Raw genomic sequence first — 23,583 nt, forward strand, 5'->3', positions numbered from 1 at the left:
CCGGCCTTTTCCAAGTATACCTCCTCCTCTGCTGTCATAGAAAGGTTACTTTTGCGCTAATCAAGGTCCGCAAACCGTTATTCTTCAACTTGCATTTACAGTTACCAGTAACTGCTAGACTGTACTACAGATTTTGTCACATGGCAGTAGAAACACGCATTAATACCCACACATAAACAGAATAGTCTGGATTTTGCTGAAGACAAACAGTAATGAGAAGAAGATTAATTTACATGACCAGGATAAATTACAGTGCTATTGGTATGATCTGAGAATACGTCAGCCGGTGAGAATGAAGAGAAATTTTGGTGGTGGAACTGCTATGATTTGGGCAACCTTCTGCGCTAAAGATAAATCACAACAATGCTTAACTGAACACTAGAGTGTGTGCACACTGAGATGCTAGAAACAGAACTGATTATAGTGTATGAGGGCCTAGAGGACATAAGCTTAACGTTTCAACAAGAAATGAATCTGTGTTTGGTTCTGATAGAACCAGAAAGTGGTTTGAAGACAAAATATAAATGTCTTGCCCTGGCCTGAAAATAGCCAGGGTTTGAACCGTGCGGAAAATCTTTGTGGAAAACTTGCAGTGCTTGTTTCTCGCAATTGAAGGTCATTTGATGATATACGTAAACTGAAATGAGCTTTACGAGAAGAGAGGGTGACAATTTCATTCCAAGAACTACAAACCCTGGCAAAATCAGTGCCGAAGATAATTTTTGAGGAAATTAGGAAAGTACTAACAATCCAATAAAACCGTGGAATAGTGAGTGTTTTTATACCGATTTCCTCCAAGAAATACGATTGCCTTATTTTGTTACTTTGTGTTATAAAAGGACCCCTGTAGTTCCGTCATTATTGTTGATGTCTTATATGTACCTACTACTTTCATAGAAAATTCGATACATACATGTTTCAGTCATTGTAGTATTACTGTCATGGAATCATGCTTTTGTACTGATTTCCACTACAGCAAGTTTTCTCATGGTGAAATAGAATAAACAAGGCTACAACAATCTCGTTTGCATCTGACGAAAGTAAGTATATTTTCAGTCGGAAGTTAGATATCACTCCTTCTCTAATGGAACACATTTGTATTTGCGTGTTTGCCATCAATTAATTTTCGTCTTGCCCCTTCACAGCCTTACAAAACATAGCTTCGTTAAAGGTCATCTGATCCCAACAATCGGTCATTTCCCCTTGTCAGTGCTACTTTACAGCTGCAGCGTTATGCACTCATTTTCCGTACTGACGATAAGTCACGACTAGCCTCACATTCCTTCGTGTTTCAGTAAGAGAGAACGAGTCTGCTAGTATGAACCGACAGCAGCGCCACAGTTCTGACTCACCATACTCTCAGAACTGTATTCGGAACAATGGAAGCCCAGTACGAGTGGTAACAGTGGCGTCTAGATATATGAAAATGCAGCCTCAGCTTTAGACTCGTACTCGCTGCGTTTCTGATCTCTACTTCACAGTGTTTTGCTGAGTGTGCATGTAGATGTAGACCCGAAGCCTCTGAAAAAAGATTTAACATTAATTATTGCAAACTGAGCTTTCCCTCCTGGATTGTAAGGCCTCAGTATACGTGTACATCTATATCTATGCTCTGACACTATGACGTACGAGGTGCGACAATAAAGTAATGCGAATGATTTTCTTTGCAAGATGTGGCAACCCTGCAGGCTTGCGTAGGCACTATATCTTTGACCTTGGTCTATAAGCCGCTTCTGGTCCAAGCGGCACATCGATGCAACTGCTCAGTTGTGAGTTGTGCTGTAATAAGTTAACATGTGTTTGTGTCTCTCGTCATGGAAATGGAACCGCATTATATTGCGTAACGGTATGCCATTTCTTTTTGCGCTAAATTGGGTGAAAACGCGACGACAACTTACAGTAAGCTTCAGAAGGTTTTTGGAGAGGAGGTTATGTCAAGAGCTCAAATTTTTCGTTGGCATAAAATGTTTAGTGAAGGCGGAACGAGTGTTGAAGATGAAAACTGCAGCGGACGACCATCAACCTCACGGACAGATGTCAACTTGGTCAGGGTGCGTGAACTCGTATGATCTGATCGAAGAATATCCGTAAAAATGATTGCAGAAGAACTGAACATCAATCGAGAAATGGTTCGTCTAATAATAACTGAAGATCTTCGTATGAGAAAGATTTGTACAAAAATGGTCCCCAAAAACCTCACACCGAAACAGCGAGAAACACTGAAAAATGTGGCAGCCGATCTGTAACAGCAAACGGAAATCAATCCAGAATTGTTGAGCCATGTTATCACTGGTGATGTAAGTTGGGTTTTGCAGTACGATCCAGAGACAAAACGCCAAAGTTTGCAATGCTGCTCAAAGGGATTACCCAGACCAAGAATAGTTCACATGTCAAAGTCAAAAGTGAAATGCATGCTTGTCTGCTTCTGTGATTCCAAGGGAATTGTTCATAAAGAGCGGGTGCCTCCTGGACAAACAGTTAACCAATATTACTACAAAGAAATTTTATAAAGACTTCGTAAAAGAGTTCTTCGTGTCTGTGCCAACATTGCTGATAATTGGATTCTGCATCATGATAATGCGCCAATCTATACTGCTCTGTCAGTACAGCAATTTTTAATCTCAAGACAAATTTCAGTACTACCACAGCCACCCTATTCAGCAGATATCGCTCCGTGCAACTTTCTTCTATTCCCAAGAGTCAAAACGGCGGGGTCAAGGGACACCATTTTCGAACAACACAAGGTGTCCAAAAAGCTGTGACGCGGCTCGTGGAGGATATTAAAGAAGATGAGTTCCAGAAATGTTACCATCAATGGCAGAAGCGCTGGAAAAAGTGTGTGCAATCAGAAGTGAACTACTTTGAAGAAGACACTAAACTTGACTAAACCGGTAAGCAACTTTTTTGTTCACATGTCTCATTACTGTACTGTCGCACCTCGTATGTCGTAGGCAGTACTTATCGTACCAAACAGTTTGATAGCTCTCTGTTCCATTCACAGATGGAGCGTAGGTAAAGTGTTTATAAGACCATGTGCCACCTGTTGTTAGCCTATTTTTTTCTATTAAGCCATCTTCTCAGTAAGGTTGTGTTTGTTCAGATTCAGAAGGTCCTCGCTTTTGCCTGTTCTTTTAAATGAATTGTAACACCTAACGTGCTCCAAGCACGATGCTCACGTCGAAATGGGTAATTCACTTGCTGCTACCAGACGACCGTGTTCATTGCAGGAGGAACCATGCTGCAAGTGGTCGCGTTTTCGCTGCTGGCGGTGGTGAGCACGTCATCAGCAGCTATGATCTTGGTGATCGCACCGTCACCGTCCTACAGCCACCAGCTGCCATTCCACATCCTGACAAAGGCTCTCCTGCAGAGGGGCCACCGAGTCACCCTCATGACGACAGACTCCATGAAGGTCAGCCAAAAGCATATTATAAGCAACTGACTGTACAATCTAAGAAAAAAAAGACGCACCACGAAAGAATTATCCGGACGGGACGGAAATCGTCATTAGATGTAATGCAGAGACAAACAAATGATTATAGCTTCAGAAAAATTGGATGATTTATTCAAAAGAAAAAGCTTCATAAACTAAGCAAGACAATAATTCGTTGGTTCATTTCTGGCCCTTATCCAAGCAGCTATTCGCTTAGCATTGACTGATAAAATTGTAAGACGTCTTGCTGAGGGGTACCGTGCCAAATTCTGACCACTTGGGGGTTTATATCGTCAAAATTCCGAGACAAAGGGTCCTGTCCATAACGCTCCAAAGATTCGCAATTTGGAAGAGATCCGGCGACCTTGCTGGCCAAGGCAGGATTTGGCAGGCAGGAAGACAAGCAGCAGAGGCTCTCACCGAGTGTGGGCGGGCATTATCTTGCTGAAATGTAAGGCCACAATATCATCGACGTACCGCTGTGTTGTAAGGGTGCCGCGGATGACAACCAAAGGGGTCCTTCTTTAAAAAGAAATAGCGCCCCAGACCATGACTCCTGGTTGTTGGGCCCTATGGTGGACGACAGTGAAGTTGGCTTCCCACCGCCGTGTGGGGCGTCTTCGGCCTGGAATCTCATTGGCTGGAGTAGACTTGTCATCAGAGATGAGTCCCGCTTGGAGCTGAGCCCCGGTGACCAGCTTAGACGTTTCTGGAGACACCCTGAACAGCGGCGGGATACCAACCTGACTGTCGCCCCCCCACACAGCCCGAAAACCAGGACTGATGGTCTGGGGTGCTATTTCTTTTCGTAGCTTCTCTGCCAGTCCTTTTGCCAAGGTATGCAGGTGGTAAAAGTTGTACGCTTCGGGGAATTGCTCTTTTCACAGGCGCTTGAATCAAAAAATGGTTCAAATGGCTCTGAGCACTATGGGACTTAACATCTGAGGACATCAGTCCCCTAGAACTTAGAACTACTTAAACCTATCGAACCCTAGGACATCACATACACCCATGCCCGAGGCAGGATTCGAACCTGCGACCGTAGCGCTCGCGCGGTTCCAGACTGAAGCGCCTAGAACCGGCTGACGCATGAATCTCTACTAACCTCTCCTTATGGTCATTTTCGCGTGCTCTTTTGTATCGAGAGTGCAACAGCCTCTGCTGCCTCAGCATTTTGCCGGCCGGAGTGGCCGAGCGGTTCTAGGCGCTTCAGTCTGGAACCGCGAGATCGCTGCGGTCGCAGGTTCGAATCCTGCCTCGGGCATGGATGTGTGTGATGTCCTTAGGTTAGTTAGGTTTAAGTAGTTCTAAGTTCTAGGGGACTGATGACCTTAGATGTTAAGTCCCATAGTGCTCAGAGCCATTTGAACCATTTTGGACTTCAGCATTTTCCGAATGATAGGTCTTTTCTGTCCTTCATTCACTAACTGGGCAGATAATCCTCCAGACCACGAGTTACGATCCGCTTAAACTTCACCCATAATTCCTCTACGCCCATCATACTGGAAATAAGTGATGTCAATTAACTTTCTAAGTCACTTACTAACAATGCTTATCTCCTCTATCTATGAGAAATACTCTCCTAGCCTTTTTGACTGTTTTATTAACTTTCGTAGCCGCAGTTGCTATCATAACACGATGATCACTGGCCCTCATTTCTACTCCTACATCGTTAAGTAGTGTGTAAGCATAGGGACTGATGACCTTAGCAGTTAAGTCCCATAAGATTTCACACACATTTGAACATTTTTACTCCTACATCCATAAGGTCCTGTGTGTTTTTTAGCCAGGAGGTCTAAGATGTTTCGATTGCATGTCGGCTGTTAAATTGGCTGCTCAGGACAGTTTCCAGAAGACGTGTTAAAAAGTGCACCGCACGACTATCTGTGTGCACCCCCTGCAGTGAATCCATAGACATCCCTGTCAATATTCGGTAGGAGATTCTGCTCATACTAGGCTTGTCTGCTCTCTTCTTCAGTATATCCATCCAGTGTGGGACCTGCATCAGAAAGGACTGAAGGAGAACATCTAAAAAGTGAAAAGGAGGGCAGCTCGTTTTGTATTATCGCGAAATATGGGAGAGAGGGCCACGGATTTGATACACGAATTGGAGTGGCTACAATTAAAACAAAGACTTTTTCATTGTGACAGAATATTCTCACGAAATTCACTTTCGCCTTAGAGCTTTGAAAATGTTATGTCAGCGTCCAGTTATAAAGAGAGAAATGATCATCATAATGAAATAAGGGCAATAAGAGTCGCACGGAAAGATTTAAGTGCTCATGTTTCCCCCACATTGTTCTGCCAAGCAGTTCATTGTGGTTTGCAGAGTCATCATGTCATTAATTGTAAATAAAACTTCAGTGATTTTTGGATGTAATGATGCACACTCAAGCATATAAACTACTGCACATCACCTGATAAGGAAGGGCTGAAGACAAGTTGTTTCCTAATGGGTCTTAAATTATTGTGTTGTCAATTTTTGTTGCGGTACGTTTTGCAGAAAAATACCTCTGACGTAGAGGTTGCAGTTCACATACGTACTAATCGATACCAAACTGATTTCACAATGATAGCGTTTAACAAGAACACAGCAATCATTAATGCACAGTTCGTAGCGGGGCTCGATTGGAAACACTACATTTTCGTTACTTAGCACCTAGGAACGTGGTTGACCGAAGGAAGTATGATTTATAGACATTAAAAACTGAGGAATGGTGAGTATTCCAGCACTTCTGCACGAATCGTGGATCAGATTCTGTAACCTCAAGCGGAACCCATGTACAAAGCTGTGATAACGTTACAGCTACGTGAAGATGAAAACGATCATCAGATGCTATAGTTTTACTGGGTACTTCAGAACTGACTTACTTCAGCGTGGTGTCCTATTCTGCAACTTAGTCCCACACATGTTTCACTGCTCTAACAACTCGAATTATACATCCTACATGCCATACTATGACAAATTCACTTTCCCAAGACCAATCTCGACACTGTTGCAGCTCACAAGCATGTTTTTTGGTACTGATGCGGCATTCTGTTTACACATTTTCACTTCTTTCGACCCGTCTGTGTGAATGAGCCTTGCATTATATTAAACTTTCAGGTTAGTCTGGGCTACATATATGCCATCTCACTAAAGTGTTAATCAGTTACTGCTGGCATATATATATATATATATAAATATATACATATATATATATATATATATATATATATATATATATATATATATATATACTAGTTCACCACGTCAGCATAAGAAAACTAACTGTAACGTAACTCCAGTAATTCTACACTAGGAAAATAAAAGCAATGTGTGTGACCGAATAACAGAAAATATAGCATTTACTTTGTTATAGTTTCATACGGTTCAATGGCCTGGTACATGTGTTTCAAGTAGACGCCATTTCGGCAACTTACATGTCTGTAACCTACTCCAGCTACCCAACTTTGGAAAGATGACCTCCAGTTCATCGTGGAATCAGAACCTTGTGTTTTTTTCTGCTGACTCTTCACGTCGTTGAGAGGTGAAACTTAGGTTAAAACGCAGAGTGAAAACTCTGTGGTCCGACTGTGATTCTATCCCGCGACCTGTCGAATTACAGGCACGCGCTATGCGACCAGACAACCATGCCCCACTGCTTTCTCTGTTGCTGTGTTGTTAAGATCATCCCAATAAATTATCTGTGGTATAATCTATTTTTTTCGCTGTATAGTATGCATGTTACTTTCACATTGTGGAAGACGTGTGTAAGGGTCAGACAGTTGAAGTATCAAGTCTAATTTTAGGGTATAAGTACGTGCTGTTCTTCATTTGGTTGCATTGTGAAGCCTTCGTACTTCGTTACTGAATATTTTTGGAGTTTGATCGCTGAGAGCAGAACCTCGCAAATTGTTAACAACTAATTTTGGCCATTTTCAAGACTACTCAGTAAGTAATGTCAAGCTAAAAAAAAGGCAAACACTGCTGGCATGTTTTACTTTTGAATTTGGTTGAGACCATTGTGCAGTTGAAGCTACGAGAAGGATTTGACAAATTCCATTTGTCATATGTATGGGAGGGATGTATTTCTTGGGAAGACTGCACATACATGAATTTCTCGTTTCTAAGGAGAAAAATTCGACTTGTGTGATGAACACCTCTTTTGGTGAAAACTCTAGAATCGGCTTGTTCACAATAATCGTCGCCAAACAAAATGGGAAATGACACAACTTATTTCACTACTGGCCATTAAAATTAATACACCAAGAACAAATGCAGATGAGAAACCGGTATTCATTGGACAAATATATTATACTAGAACTGACATGTGATTACATTTTCACGCAATTTGGGTGCATAGATCCTGAGAAATCAGTACCCAGAACAGCCACCTCTGGCCGTAATAACGGCCTTGATAGGCCTGGGCATTGAGTCAAAAGGAACTTGGATGGCGTGTACAGGTACAGCTGCCCATGCAGCTTCAACACGATACCACAGTTCATCAAGAGTAGTGACTGGCGTATTGTGACGAGCCAGTTGCTCGGCCACTATTGACATGAGGCTTTCAATTGGTGAGAGATCTGGAGCATGTTCTGGCCAGGGCAGCAGTCGAACATTTTCTGTATCCGGAAAGGCCCGTACAGGACCTGCAACATGCGGTCGTGCATTATCCTGCTGAAATGTAGGGTATCGCAGGGATCGAATGAAAGGTAGAGCCACGGGTCATAACACATCTGAAATGTAACGTCCACTGTTCAAAGTGTCGTCAACGCGAACAAGAGGCGACCGAGACGTTAATCAATGGCATCCCATACCATCACTCCGGGTAATACGCCAGTATGGCTTGACGAATACACGCTTCCAATGTGCGTTCACCGAGATCTCGACAAACACGGATGCGACCATCATGATGCTGTAAACAGAACCTGGATTCATCCGAAAAAATGATGTTTTGCCATTCGTGCACCCAGGTTCGTCGTTGAGTACACCATCGCAGGCGCTCCTGTCTGTGATGCAGCGTCAAGGGTAACCTCAGCCATGGTCTCCGAGCTGATGGTCCATGCTGCGCGCAAACGTCGTCGAACTGTTCGTGCAGATGGTTGTTGTCTTGCAAACGGCCCCATCTGTTGACTCAGGGATCGAGACGTGGCTGCACGATCCGTCACAGCCATGCGGATAAGATGCCTGTCATCTCGACTGCTAGTGATACGAGGCCGTTGGGATCCAGTAAGCGTTCCGTATTACCCTTCTGAACCCACCGTTTCCATATTCTGGTAACAGTCATTGGATCTCGACCATGGGATCCAGCACGGCGTTCCGTATTATCCTTCTGAACCCACCGATTCCATATTCTGGTAACAGTCATTGGATCTCGACCAACGCGACCAGCAATGTCGCGATACGATAAACCGCAATCGCGATAGGCTAGAATCCGACCTTTGTCAAAGTCGGAAACGTGATGGTACGCATTTTTCCTCCTTACACGAGGCATCACAATAACGTTTCACCAGGCAACGCCGGTCAACTGCTGTTTGTGCATGAGAAATCGGTTGGCGATTTTCCTCATGTCAGCACGTTGCAGGTGTCGCCACCGGCGCCAGCCTTGTGTGAATGCTCTGAAAAGCTAATCATTTGCGTATCACAGCATCTTCTTCCTGTCGGTTAAATTTCGCGTCTGTGGCACGTCATCTTCGCGATGTAGCAATTTTAATGGCCAGTAGTGTACTTTACTCTCTATTACTCCTATCTGAACACGAGCTAAGAGTCGTCTTCCTATTAGTACTCTCGAAATCTGCGACCCAAATGGGGGCCGACCACCGATGAACAGCGTTGACAAGGGTAGCTGAACCCTGTCTTGCTGGAGCGGGGGGGGGGGGGGGGGGGGCAGGAAACTGGGTGGCGTGAGGAGCCGGGGGCCGCAACTGGGACTGACACCGAGCTCTCGGTCGCTCCTCGACATGTGTCCTGCGCTCGGAGGGGAACGTCGGTTGGAAAACCCCAGAAAAGGCACCCACCCTCTTCCTGTGCTACAGTCTGGAACCGCACGACCGCTACGGTCGCAGGTTCGAATCCTGCCTCGGGCATGGCTGTGTGTGATGTCCTTAGGTTAGTTAGGTTTAAGTAGTTCTAAGTTCTAGGGGACTTATCACCACAGCAGTTGAGTCCCATAGTGCTCAGAGCCATTTGAACCATTTGAACCTCTTCCTGTGCCAGTCCGACGAAAAATAGAGAGGGTGATCTACATCTACATCCATACTCAGCAAGCCACCTAACGGTGTGTGGCGGAGGGTACTTTGAGCACTTCTATCGGTTCTCCCTTCTATTCCAGTCTCGTACTGTTTGCGGAAAGAAAGATTGTCGGTACGCTTCTGTGTGGCCTCTAATCTCTCTGATCTTATCCTCATGGTCTCTTCAAGAGATATACTGCTTGACTCCTGGCTGAAGGTATGTTCTCGAGACTTCAACAAAAGCGTGTACCGAGCTACTGAGCGTCTCTGCTGCAGAGTCTTCCACTGGAGTTTATCTATCATCTCCGTAACGCTTTCGCGATTACTAAATGATCCTGTAACGAAGCGCGCTGCACTCCGTTGGATCTTCTCTACCCTATCTGGTACGGATCCCACACTGGTGAGCAGTATTCAAGCAGTGGGCGAACACGCGTACTGTAACCTACTTCCTTTGTTTTCGGATTGCATTTCCTTAGGATTCTTCCAATGAATCACAGTCTGGCATCTGCTTTACCGACAATCAACTTTATATGATCATTCCATTTTAAATCACTCCTAATGCCTACTCTCAGACAATTTATGGAATTAACCGCTTCCAGTTGCCGACCTGCTATATTGTAGCTAAATGATAAAGGATATTTCTTTCTATGTATTCGCAGCACATTACACTTGTCTGCATTGAGATTCAGTTGCCATTCCCTGCACCATGCGTCAATTCGTTGCAGATCCTCCTGCATTTCAATACAATTTTCCATTGTTTCAACCTCTCGATATACTACAGCATCATCCGCAAAAAGCCTCAGTGAACTACGATGTTGTCCACAAGGTCATTTATGTATATCGTGAATAACAACGGTCCTACAGCACTCCACTGCGGCACACCTGAAATCACTCTTACTTCGGAATACTTCTCTCCATTGAGAATGACATGTTGTGTTCTGTTATCTAGGAACACTTGAATCCAATCAGACAATTGGTCTGATAGTCCATACGCTCTTACTTTGTTCACTAAACGACTGTGGGGAACTGTATCGAACGCCTTGCGGAAGTCAAGAAACACGGCATCTACCTGGGAACCCGTGTCTATGGCCCTCTGAGTCTCGTGGACGAATAGCGCGAGATGGGTTTCACACGATCGTCTTTTTCGAAACCCATGCTGATTCCTACAGAGTAGATTTCTTGTCTCCATGAAAGTCATTATACTCGAGCATAATGACGACGACGGCTACAATGACGATGATGACGGCGCCCGTACCACTGAGGGTGGCGGGACGAGCACCGCGAAGTTTAGCTGCAGCGGCAGCGAAGCCAATGCGTCCAGCACCACCGGTTCCACCGGCGGTGCCGAAGAAGTACCCGGAGGTGGCTGCACCAGCCTCACGATCCCGGTAGGATGCGAATCAGGGGGTCAGCAAATCTGTAGAAGAATCTCGCAGTCGACAAGCACGAATCTGGTTTTGATGGCGGCGCAGCAACCCAGCAGGACCTTGAATTAAATACATGTTAGCGCCCAAATTTCGAAGAAACGTTCCTGTCCCCCAGCGCCTTGTGCGACAAAAACTCTGAAAAGAATAGAATCACTAGGCGCAAAGCGATACTTGTGGAGCGTGGGAGGCGCTATGCGCTGCGTTAAGTGCAGCAGCTGGAGCAGTGTGCAGTGGTGCCGGACATGTAGAAGCCCCACCGGCGACGGACCGTCACTGGGCTGGGAAAAGTACGTTTCGAGGAAGACCATCAGCGCTTGCTCCCACGTGTGTGAGGCACATAGTTTGTTCACCTGTTGCTTGAGTGCACGCACAATTCGTTCAGCTTCTCCGTTCCACTGAGAATGAAACGGAGCAATGATAAGGTGAATGGTACCACTGAGTGTAGAAAACTGTTCAAAGTCCTGAGCCGTAAAATGTGGTACGTTGACTGGAACCAGTAGTTCCAAGCAAAACTTATGTGGCGAAGTTCGAATGGGCACTACAAACGCCGCGCAGGATTAGCCGAGCGGGCTAGGGCTCTGCAGTCATCGACTGTGCGGCTGGTCCCGGCGGAGGTTGGAGTCCTCTCTCGGGCATGGGTGTGTGTGTGTTTGTCCTTAGGATAATTTAAGTTAATTAGTGTGTAAGCTTAGGGACTGATGACCTTAGCAGTTAAGTCCCATAAGATTTCACACACATTTGAACTTTTTTTTTTTTTTTTTTTTTTTTTGCACTGCAAACGGATATTTGTTAGCGAATAACCAATGTGTGTTGCAAAAGGGACCAGCAAAGTCACTCGCTGCCACGGAGGTTGTGACATTGGCCAAGCTGAAAGCGTTTGCGGTGGGGCCGATGGATTCCAGCACAAGTGCGACACTGCGACGTCATGTTTTCAATGTGAGTGTCCCGGCCAAGTACAGTGCTGACGCGCTGCCTGTTTTGTGCGCATTATTTCCCTATGTCCTTGGTGGAGCAATCGCAACACATCTTTTTGCATCATTTTACTAATAGGCACATGCGATTGTCCAGAAACATTTTGGAATGAAATCACACCATGCTGGCGGAGCGGCTATGCCGACGACCAAGATATCCGCGCAGATAAGAATTCTGAATGTTTTTCGCTGGAGGAGATCAAGCAGTACGGATGCAGTGCAACAAATGGTTCGTCAGGGTCTGCTTCTGTGGCCTGCACAGTTTTCGTATAGTTCAGTGGAAAAGTCTGTAACAGATCAGTGTCCTGCGCAATGATCTGATAACAAGATGCAGCAGTAGCATCGAATTCAGAATCAAGCCAACAAGAAGGCAAGGAAGGGCGTCAGTATTTGCGTGTTTTGAGGTGGCCGGTATAATATACCAAATGGTTCAAATGGCTCTGAGCACTATGGGTCTTAACTGCTGTGGTCACCAGTCCCATAGAACTTAGAACTGCCTAAACCTAACTAACCTAACGACGTCACACACATCCATGCCCGAGGCAGGATTCGAACCTGCGACCGTAGCGGTCTCGCGGTTCCAGACTGCAGAGCGCAGAACCGCACGGCCACTTCGGCCGGCAGTGTAGTACTGTCCACAGCTACATTGAAAATGACACTATCGTGTCAAACCCTTAAGTTCGGTGACCCACTGACGGCATGTCTGTTCTTTCTCCTTAGTCGAAAATACTTGTAACAAGCTGCAACCACCTGTGTACCTGATCCTCAGAATACTTAGAGAGGGCGGAAACTAAACCTCCAGAAACTAGCAACTTCGGCCTACTAGTGCGGATAAATTCTGAGCGAGGCGATTGTCTCCTGTACTGGCCACGGTAAGAGACAAGAAAGTTCCACAGTACCTTGCATTTGATGTGTAGCAAGCGTTGAACTTTGCTTAGTACTCATTCCATTACTCTTGTTTGTATGCGATCTGAGGTTTTCCCGGCGTGTTTCCAATTTGATTAGTTCTCGGGTGTCCGACAGGGTAGCGTCGTAATTTCTCCACAATATTTCGGCAGACGTACACGCTCCCATCTTCAGGTGGTTCCTGACGAATGCTGTGCTGTTCCTCTCGGCACCCTATATATACTAGCCGTTACCCCCTCCACCGTTCCTCTCCTGGTGTCTTCGGTGCGGCCGGCGCGGCGGCTACTGGAGGTGGCGGGGGAGGAGGCGCCTGGGTCTGAACTGGGGTCTGCAGTCTCCCTGCTGCCACCGTCGGGGGCGGTCCTCGATCTCTGGGACCGCATCTTTCTCTCCAAGATGAGAGCAGGGTTCCAAGCCTGACAAAGTTGAAGGCCGCTGACTTTATTGGGTTGGGTTGTTTGGGGGAAGAGACCAAACTGCGACGTCATAGGTCTCATCGGATTAGGCAAGGAAGAGGAAGGAAGTCGGCTGTGCCCTTTCAAAGGAACCATCCCGGCGTTTGCCTGGATCGAGTTAGTGAAATCACGGAAAACCTTTATCACAATGGCCGGACGCGGGATTGAACCGCCGTCCTCCCGAATCCGAGTCCAGTGTGGTAACCACTGCGCCACCCCGCTCGGTCTGACTTTATTAATTAGATCGTCCTGTAGTCGGATTTGGATGGCCTCTTTAGTAAAGCAGACCCAGCAGTAGGAGGATTGACAGTATTTTTGTTTTTTCATAGTCCATAGTATGGCCAGTCTTTATACAATGGTCAGCCACGGCTGATTTAGTGGCCTGGCGTAATTCGGTTGGGCGCTTGTGTTCGCGGCACCTCTCTTGTACAGTGCGGACTGTCTCCCCAATGTATGATTTTCCGCACAGACAGGGAATTTGATAAACGCCTGGTTTTCGTTGGCCTAGGTCACCTTCATCTGGAGCGAAAGATGCGGTCCCAGAGATCGAGGACCGGCCCCGACGGTGGCAGCAGGGAGACTGCAGACCCCAGTTCAGACTCAGGCGCCGCTTCTCCCACCACCTCCAATAGCCGCCGCGCTGGCCGCACCGAAGACACCAGGAGAGGAACGGTGGAGGGGGTAACGGCTAGTATATGTAGGGCGCCGAGAGGAACAGCACAGCATTCGTCAGGAACCACCTGAAGATGGCAGCGTGTACGTCTGCCGAAATATTGTGGAGAAATTACGACGCTACCCTGTCGGCCACCCGAGAACTGTTCAAATCAAACTCTTGTTTGTACGTGGAAAGCTCAGAATGAGGAAATGTGTGGAGGCAGTGCTGTGGATTTGGCTGTCTGTTGTGCGGAGACGATGCAGCAGGGGCTTCTGCATTAATGAGCGCGCTTCACTGCCGTCATCAACTGCGACATTAATTGGTTCTTAAAATGAATGAACTGCGTTAGACCAATAACAGCAAGCGGCGGAGGAGGCGGGTTAGAGGGCACTTTAATGTGAGCGCCGCAACAAATTATAAGTAGAAACAAGGCGAAAGAAAGAACACAATTAATAGCAATGCATCTCTGAAGGAAAAGAGAGAAATCTTAGTGACGCGCTGTGACGGAGCGGCGTAGAGCGAAGGCAGCGTTGGTTCTCGAATCCTCATCGCCAGATGTTGTGTCGGGTGGTGTGGAACTCAGCTCGGACACAAACAAGTAAGGAGAGAAGTTGCGATGGCCAGCGGCAGGATCCAAAATCTGTACAAAACACTAAGATTATTTGATCACTTTGTTTCTAAAAAGAAAAGAAACTTAACTACTTCCTGTGCGTCCAGTATACAAGTACGAGGGTCACTCCAAAAGAAATGCACACTATTTTTGTGAAAATACAGTTTTAATTCTGCATGTGTGAAAGTTTTACAGTGTGTAAATACATCCCTCCCGCTTGTTTTCAAACTTAGTTCAACCTGTTCCAGTGAGTGGCGCCGTCACAGCATGTCTTCAAGATGACTGCTACACTTGACGTTCGTCAGAAGCAACGTGCTGTCACAGAATTCCTGTGCTGTGAAAACGAGACAGTGGGAAACATGTACAAGAGGTTGATAAAGGTGTATGGCGATGCTTCTGTCGATCGCAGTACATTTAGTCGGTGGGCAAGTGGGTTACGTGATGAAAGCGGGCACGGCAATATTGAGGATTGTCCTCGCAGCGGCAGGCCTCGTACTGCACACAGTCCAGACAATATGCAGAGAGTTAACAAATTGGTGACTGCTGACAGACGCATCACAGTGAACGAATTGTCACGCTACGTTGGGATAGGGGAAGGAAGTGTTTGCAGTATACTGAAAGTGTTGGCGTTAAAAAGGGTTTGTGCCAGGTGGGTTCCCAGGATATTGACAGTGGCTCACAAAGAAACAAGAAAAACGGTATCCAGCGAACTTTTGGAACAGTACGAGAATGGTGGAGTTGAATTTCTTGGAAGAATTGTGATAGGTGATGAAAAATGGCTCCATAATTTTTCACCGGAGACAAAGAGGCAATCAATGGAGTGGCATCATGCAAATTCACCCAAGAAAAAAATATTCAAAACCACACCTTCTGCTTGAAAAGTTATGGCTACGGTGTTTTTCGACTCCGAAGGACTCTGGCTTGTGGACATCATGCCAAGTGGAACCACCATAAATTCTGGTGCATATGTGACGACACTAAAGAAACTTCAAGCTCGACTGAGCCGTGTTCGACTACATCGGCAAAAGCAGGATATTTTGCTGTTGCACGGCAATGCACGGCCACATGTTAGTCAAAAAACCATGGAAACGATCACAAAACTCGGATGGACAACACTGAAACACCCGCCTTACAGTTCTGGCCTGGCTCCATGTGACTATCATCTCTTTGGGAAACTGAAAGTCTCTCTTCTTGGAACAAGTTTTGAAGATGATGACTCCCTGGTGCACGCTGCCAAACAGTGGCTCCAACAGGTTGGTCCAGAATTTTACTGTGCGGGTATACGAGCGCTGGTTCTAACATGGCGTAAGGCAGTTGAGGGGGATGGAAATTATGTGGAGAAATGAAAATATTGTTCCTAAAGGATATATCTACACACTGTAAAACTTTCAAACATGTAGAATAAAAGATGGATTTAAAAAAGTTGTGTGCATTTCTTTTGGACTGACCCTCGTTCTTTAGTCTCCATTACTACTCTCAGAACACAGGCTAAGTATCGTCTTCCTATTACCCTGTACTGTGCTCTCGAAGTCTGCGACGGAACTGGGATCCGCCCAGCGATGGGCAACTGGTTAAATCAGAGTCGACAGGGGGCGCTGAAATCTGTCTTGCAGGAGGTGTGGTGCAGCCTGCTCTTTCCATTTGTGCTCGGGGCAGTGCCTTCTTGACGTCGTTCGCGGCGCTGTGCTGCTCGGTTGCAGTCAGTGCTTTAGGACTGCACAATAGGAACACTCCCATTTCGGCTCACAAACGTAATTTTGTTATTTCCATCCCTCCATCAAACCCAAGATTCACAGAAATAACATCAGAATGTGACCCACAAGGTACTACTAAATTTTTTCACACTTCAATTCTATATAACCGGCATGTTTAGATATTAACCAAATCACTAGGCTTAACCGAGTTCGCAGTTCCAAGGAATTACTACAAACTCGGGCAGCTCTGACACTGCTTCCTATGGTCCATTGTCGGCGGTCGGGAATACTCTTTTCATGTTCTTTGAGCACCTCTTTATTACTTTCACATGCTGTCGCGTACCTATCATGGACAGACAGCCACACTCAGTACGAAAGAATAAACAATAACGAAACCTGGGAAGATATCACATAGGAATGTTACGTGTTAGGATATGTAAACCTTACAGTACGTTTTTCTATACTTTAGTTCAAAAATTGTAAACAATTGCATTGTACACAGGTAGCCATCTTGATTGATAGGGAGCCGGCCGCTGTGGCCGAGCGGTTCTAGGCGCTTCAGTCCGGAATCGAGCTGCTGCTACGGTCGCAGGTTCGAATCCTGCCTCGGGCATGGATTTGTGTGATGTCCTTAGGTTAGTTAAGTTTAAGTAGTTCTAAGTCTAGGGGATTAATGACCTCAGATGTTAAGCCCCATAGTGCTTAGAGCCATTTGAACCATTTTGATTGATGGAGGGGGGGTGGGGAGAAGAGGAATCACATAATTAATTTTTGATTAACATTGAGTGGCACTAAAATACTAGAAGTTAGTAATTATTTGCTGGAAGGCTTCCCCAATATCCACAATCCAGTCCATTGAACTATGCATGCACGAAACTAGAATCTCCCATACGTTATGGATTGGTAAAAAATTTAATCATTATACAGTATAAATACACCTATGTCGACCACTGAACTTTTAATCGGAAATTGAGCATCTTATCTCTCAGGTTTTCTTTGTGTATCTGATTATTTTATGCTTTCTTGAGTACAACAACACATGTACAATACAGTACTATCAATTTATATATAAGTAAATACCTGTGAAATGTTGAGCTATTGCCTAAAATCATCGTGACATGTGATAAACTCCACAGAAATTCTGTGTGAGTCGTTGCTATCAAGGTCTCTATCAATTCAGGCGGTTTTTCAGAACGCTGGTCACACGATAACTGTTTTGTGTACTTACTAACATCTAAAGCCCAGTCGTCAGAGATATTAGTCCACCAAAACCATTCATTATATCTTGGAATCAATTACACCAAGTGCCAGAAGAATTGCTTGTCTGATTCATCTTGTTGGAAGAACATAGTTTTTATTATTAAGACACAGACTTTTATTTATCCTTACAGACGAATGTCATAAAGATACATTTGAGTATCATTTAGGTGAAAGAAACTGAGATTGTTTCATTTGTGTTTCAGATATCTCATGAGAACTATACCGAGATTGACTTGTCAATAGCTTATAGATACATAAGAGGCCACTATGATTTTGTGAAGGTATACGAAGAAACACCGACACGGTCGATGGCAATGAGGCTGGACATTTCCGCTAAGTGCGCTGAGATGCAGTTAAATGAGACTTCGGTACAGAGGTTCATCAGGTAGACGAATTATTTTATCTTTAATTACTGCTTTATTTAATTTTCTATACTTCAGTGTTACGCTGAAAGCTGTTTTTGCAGTCCACTGTCAGATAAATGGTGACGTATGGATCTTGAACAGAAACTAACATAATAGCACTGACTTGCTTTGATAACTGCTCTTTCAGTTAAGTATTATTATACATTTAGTTAGCTCTGTTATCTTCATGTAATCATGATCATAATTATTAGAACCTACTTTGAATTTAATGTTTTCGTATAATAGTCTCTTCCAGATTAGTTATTCATTTTGTAGGAAGTAATTACGAAACCTAGTCTCATGCAACTGAGTTTTATTCAGTGTTTGTCTTATAGATAAGAACAATACCGTCAAGTGAGTGTTTATTTCGTTTTTAACCACATATGTTCCATCTATTAATACTAGGCGTCATCAGTGTTTTTCATTTCTTTATTTTCTTGGTGGGTCAGAAAGTTCTTCTGTAGGCACTAGATGCACACAATATGAACGGTTGTATGTCACATTTACTTGATGACCTGAAGCTATTAATAAATTTTTCCGAGAACTTGGTTACAGAACCGACTATAAAGCGTATTGTCTGCGTCCTATTCAAGACAACTAGTGGTCGGCGTTCGTGTTGTCTCCCTTCAGAGCTATTAAAAAACTCTTAACTTCTTGCAGTTTCTGTAATTTCCTCTGTCTGGGAATATCTATTTCAGCCGCAGTTTGTGTAGGCTTTGCAACCACCTGGTGTCTGTGCAAGACACACTGGACCTACAACTGAAGTTATGGCCTAGAGTGCCATTTCGTATAATAGCAGGAGCACTCTCGTGTTTATCCCGCGTCCTGACTGCAAAATTGTACGTCAGTCTTACGATCTATTAATCTTACGATATATATTAATGAACAACATTCCAGGAGATTCCAGGGCTCGCCCACATACAGTTCCTGTAACCCAGCATGCACTACAAAATTTCGATGCCTTGGCCTGCTCAGTCACGAGACCAGTCTCCAGTCGGACGTATATGGAACATCATCGCTCGACAACTCCAGCGTCATCCACAAAGAGCATTTACCATCCGGGTATTGACCGTCCAAGGGCAACAAGCAACCAACTACATCCCACAAACTGACGTCCGTCACCTATACAACGCAATGAATGGACGACTGTATGTTGGTATTTGACATTCTGGCGGCTACACCGGTTATTAATGTACCAGCTTTTCACTTCTGAAACGGCTATCTCGCGCTTACTTTAACCTACGCACTTGCAGTGTTGATCACTTAACTGTGTTACCTTGACAAATATATTTTCTTTACAATAGTTATTTTTTTTGTCGTTGTTAAATTCCCACCAGTCGAGACAAGGCCCCGGGAGTAGACAACATTCCATTAGAACTAATGACAGTCTTCGGAGAGCCAGCCCTGACTAAGCTCTACCATCTGGTGAGCAAGATGTATGAGACAGGCGAAATACCCTCAGACTTCAAGAAGAATATAATAATTCCAATCCCAAAAAAAGCAGGTGTTGACAGATGTGAAAATTACCGAACTATCAGTTTAATAAGTCACAGCTGCAAAATACTAAAGCGAATTCTTTGCAGACGGATGGAAAACCTGATAGAAGCTGACCTCGGGGAAGATCAGTTTTGATTCCGTAGAAATGTTGGAACACGTGAGGCAATACTGACCCTACGACTTATCTTAGAAAATATATTAAGGAAAGGCAAACATCATTTTCTAGCATTTTTAGACTTAGAGAAAACTTTTGGTAATGTTGACTGGAATACTCTCTTTCAACTTCTGAAGGTGGCAGGGGTAAAATACAGAGAGCGAAAGCCTATTTACAATTTGTACAGAAACTAGATGGCAGTTAAAAGAGTCGAGGGACATGAAAGGGAAGCAGTGGTTGGGAAGGGAGTAAGACAGGGTTGTAGCCTATCCCCGATGTTATTCAATCTGTACATTGAGTAAGCAGTAAAGGGAACAAAAGAAAAATTCGGAGTAGGCATTAAAATCCATGGAGAAGAAATAAAAACCTTGAGGTCCACCGATGACACTGTAATTCTGTCAGAGACAGCCAAGGACCTGGAAGAACAGCTGAACAGAATGGACAGTGTCTTGAAAGGAGGATATAAGATGAACATCAACAAAAGCAAAACGAGGATAATGGAATGTAATCGAAGTAAGTCGGGTGATGCTGTGGGAATTAGATTAGGAAATGAGACACTTAAAGTAGTAAATGAGTTTTGCTATTTGGGGAGCTGGGGTAACTGATGATGGTCGAAGTAGAGAGGACATAAAATGTAGACTGGCAATGGCAAGGAAAGCGTTTCTGAAGAGAAATTTGTTAACATCGAGTATAGATTTAAATGTCAGGAAGTCGTTTCTGAAAGTATTTGTATGGAGCGTAGCCATGTATGGAAGTGAAACGTGGACAATAAATAGTTTGGACAAGAAGAGAATAGGAGCTTCCGGAATGTGGTGCTACAGAAGAATGCTGAAGATTAGATGGGTAGATCACATAATTAATGAGGACGTACTGAACAGAATTGGAGAGAAGAGAAGTTTGGGGCACAACTTGACTAGAAGAAGGGATCGGTTGTTAGGGCATATTCTGAGGCATCAAGGGATCAACAATTTAGTACTGGAGGGTAAAAATCGTAGAGGGAGACCAAGTGATGAATACACTAAGCAGATTCAGAAGGATGTAGGTTGCAGTAGGTACTGGGAGATGAAAAAGCTTTCACAGGATAGAGTAGCATGGAGAGCTGCATCAAACCAGTCTCATGACTGAAGACCACAACAACAACAACAACAACAACAATTTCCCACCTTCCACACAGCAGGCTCAAATGTAGAAAACCTGTGCTGGAACTCAGCCTTCTCCAAGAGTCTGTTTCTTGGCATGAAGAAGAGTGCTGGAGACCTTACGGATACCGTTTGCTGGACAAGATCTGTGGATTCACATGGATGGAACCTTACCACATATAGGTATGCAGCTGCCGAGGAAAACATGGAGCCGCCTTGACCACGTCAAAACCATTCATTAAGGATGAAGAGCATCCCTTTACGCAGTCCTGAATGTGACTGTGCTACAATGAAACGAACAGTATAACACATTATCGGAGAGCGCCGAATAAGACGTGAAGGAGACTGGAACATGAAGGTCTTTCCTACAACTCTTGCACAGTCGAACTCCTTGGTTATAGATCTACGATAAAACTTTGAAATTCATTTGCCATAATTTTATACTGATCCGTTAATATTTTCCTATTTTTGCTCGGTTTTATTTTTCTGTTTTCCATCTGGCACCTTTTCCTGTAGTTCTACCATACACTTTTAAATGAATAAAATAAATAACCTTCCTGCTTACAGATCTGGCGAAACGTACGATCTTGCGATTCTGGAGGGCTTCATATACATGTGCTATTATGGACTCATACACAAAATGGGCTCGCCTCCTGTCGTGAAGCTTCTGACGATGACGCCTCCCTCGTCAGTCTACTACAACTTCGGAAGCCCCATGAACCCAGCCTACATGCCGGATATGTGGCTCGGGTACTCAGACCGTATGAATTTCTGGCAGCGGCTGTACAACACGTACTTCTATTTAAGGCTGATGCACATGTGGTTCTGTCAGGCGATGCCAGTTCAAGAAGGACTTATGAGGAAACACTTTGGTCCAGATCCTCCGTCTGTGTACGAAGCAGACAGGAACGTCAGTCTCCTCATATCCACCAACCACTTCGTCATGGAATATCCTCGCCCGCACCTGCCCAACATCATCGAGATCACCGGAATCCACGTTGCCACAGAACAGAAGCCTCTGCCAAAGGTACTACTATTCGTTTTCTTTCCCCACAGTTTGGTCCACTTATGCAAACATCGCTAAGAATTATTTGAACGGTAGATATGAGAATCATTAATAAAACTAAAGCGAGAAGATAAGAGTCTCTGCAGTAAGTTATTAGTTATTTTGTACTTGCTTATACTTTCTATCAGTTTCTTCATGTAACATCCTCTTACACCTATTGCGGCTCAAATAACTTGCCATTAACAGCATTTACTGTTCGTGTTTCAGTTTTCATTGAACGATAATTTCAGAAACAGTTTTGACTGTATTTAGCACATTAACAAAAATCTTGAAACAAAAGAAAGTGAAACTTCCTGGCAGATTAAAACTGTGTGCCGGACCGTCACTCGACCTCGGTGAGCTACCCAAGTAGCTCAGTTGGTAGAGCACTTGCCCGCGAAAGGCAAAGGGCCCGAGTTCGACTCTCGGTCCGGCACACAGTTTTAATCTGCCAGGAGGTTTCATATCAGTGCACACTCCACTGCAGAGTGAAAATCTCATTCTATAAGAAAGTGAGTTCGAAACTGATATAAATTTCAAAACTAGATACACAGGATGAATTAGAGCGGCCATGACGAGATATCGGAGGTTGTTCAGGGTTTCTGTCCGAGTATTTTAGTAATATACAACTGGTGTTACTTCTTGCTCACTGTAGGGTAGTTACATTTCATTTACTTTCTTACCATTATTTATCACTGTAACTGTATTAAATTGAAAACATCTGTATAACATTGCTGACTTCGGCGGTATACACTACACGTTATGAGCCGAATGGGTGTGGTGGTCGTGGTCCATTGTTCAAGTTATTCCCACTTGTCAGCACAACAGCCAAAGAAAAGTCCAAGCTAACAGTGGCAGTGGTAGGAAACTAAAAAATCTAAGACGGCACTGGTGGGAAATTCAAAAATGCGGGATGGCGGTGGCGAGAAATTAAAAAAATGCAAGGTAGTGGGCCGCGCGGGATTAGCCGAGCGGTCTGGGGCGCTGCAGTCATGGACTTGCGGCTGATCCCGGCGGAGGTTCGAGTCCTCCCTAGGGCATGGGTGTGTGTGTGTTTGTCTTTAGGATAATTTAGGTTAAGTAGTGTGTAAGCTTGGGGACTGATGACCTTAGCAGTTAAGTCCCATAAGATTTCACACACATTTTTTTGCAAGGTAGTGGAACTAGCCACCTTGTGTTAGAAATATTAAAATGCGAGATCGCAGAAATAACTCATTAACTCTAACAACCATTAATGTACCATATTAAAAAGTATCTGAAAGGCCTGAATTTTATACCATGTTGAACAGTATCGGAACAGTCTGAATTATTTACCAAAAACATATAAAGGGTGTGGCGTTCAGTATTTCCACATGTGTATTATTTATGACAAATATTTAAGATTCACCTGAGTTAGTAGAATAGCGTCAAGCTCAAAGCTATCTGAATGAACAGAATTTTGCGTCATGTTCAAAAGTAGTTTTAACTATCTGTATTATTTATCGAAAATATGTAAGCACACACACACACACACACACACACACACACACTCGCGTTACACAGACAACGTCGTTAAATGAGAGGAAATATAATAAAATATTTCTTTTTATTTAGCTGTCGCAACGTGGTGGACTTTTCTCAAAAAATTATAATTTGGTTTTGGTTTTGATTTTTGAATTTAAATCAAATTGCATTTTGGAAAATTGGTTGTTTAATGAGAGTTAATCCTGAGCGAAGTTAT

General features: G+C 44.3%; 1 protein-coding gene across 1 annotated transcript in view; it reads left to right on the forward strand.

The window, feature by feature from the left end:
* The window catches only part of LOC126455855 (UDP-glucosyltransferase 2-like), an 82,986-nt gene that overhangs the window by 20,582 nt on the left and 38,821 nt on the right, over window positions 1-23,583 (forward strand). Inside the window, exons 2-4 of the mRNA XM_050091617.1 lie at window positions 3,228-3,412; window positions 17,828-18,009; window positions 21,386-21,845. Of these exons, the coding sequence (XP_049947574.1) occupies window positions 3,236-3,412; window positions 17,828-18,009; window positions 21,386-21,845 (819 nt within the window). The 5' untranslated portion in view covers window positions 3,228-3,235. The remainder of the gene's footprint in view (window positions 1-3,227; window positions 3,413-17,827; window positions 18,010-21,385; window positions 21,846-23,583) is intronic.

This window comes from Schistocerca serialis, chromosome 2 (genome assembly GCF_023864345.2).
Source record: "Schistocerca serialis cubense isolate TAMUIC-IGC-003099 chromosome 2, iqSchSeri2.2, whole genome shotgun sequence".
NCBI classification, from domain to species: Eukaryota; Metazoa; Arthropoda; class Insecta; order Orthoptera; family Acrididae; genus Schistocerca; species Schistocerca serialis.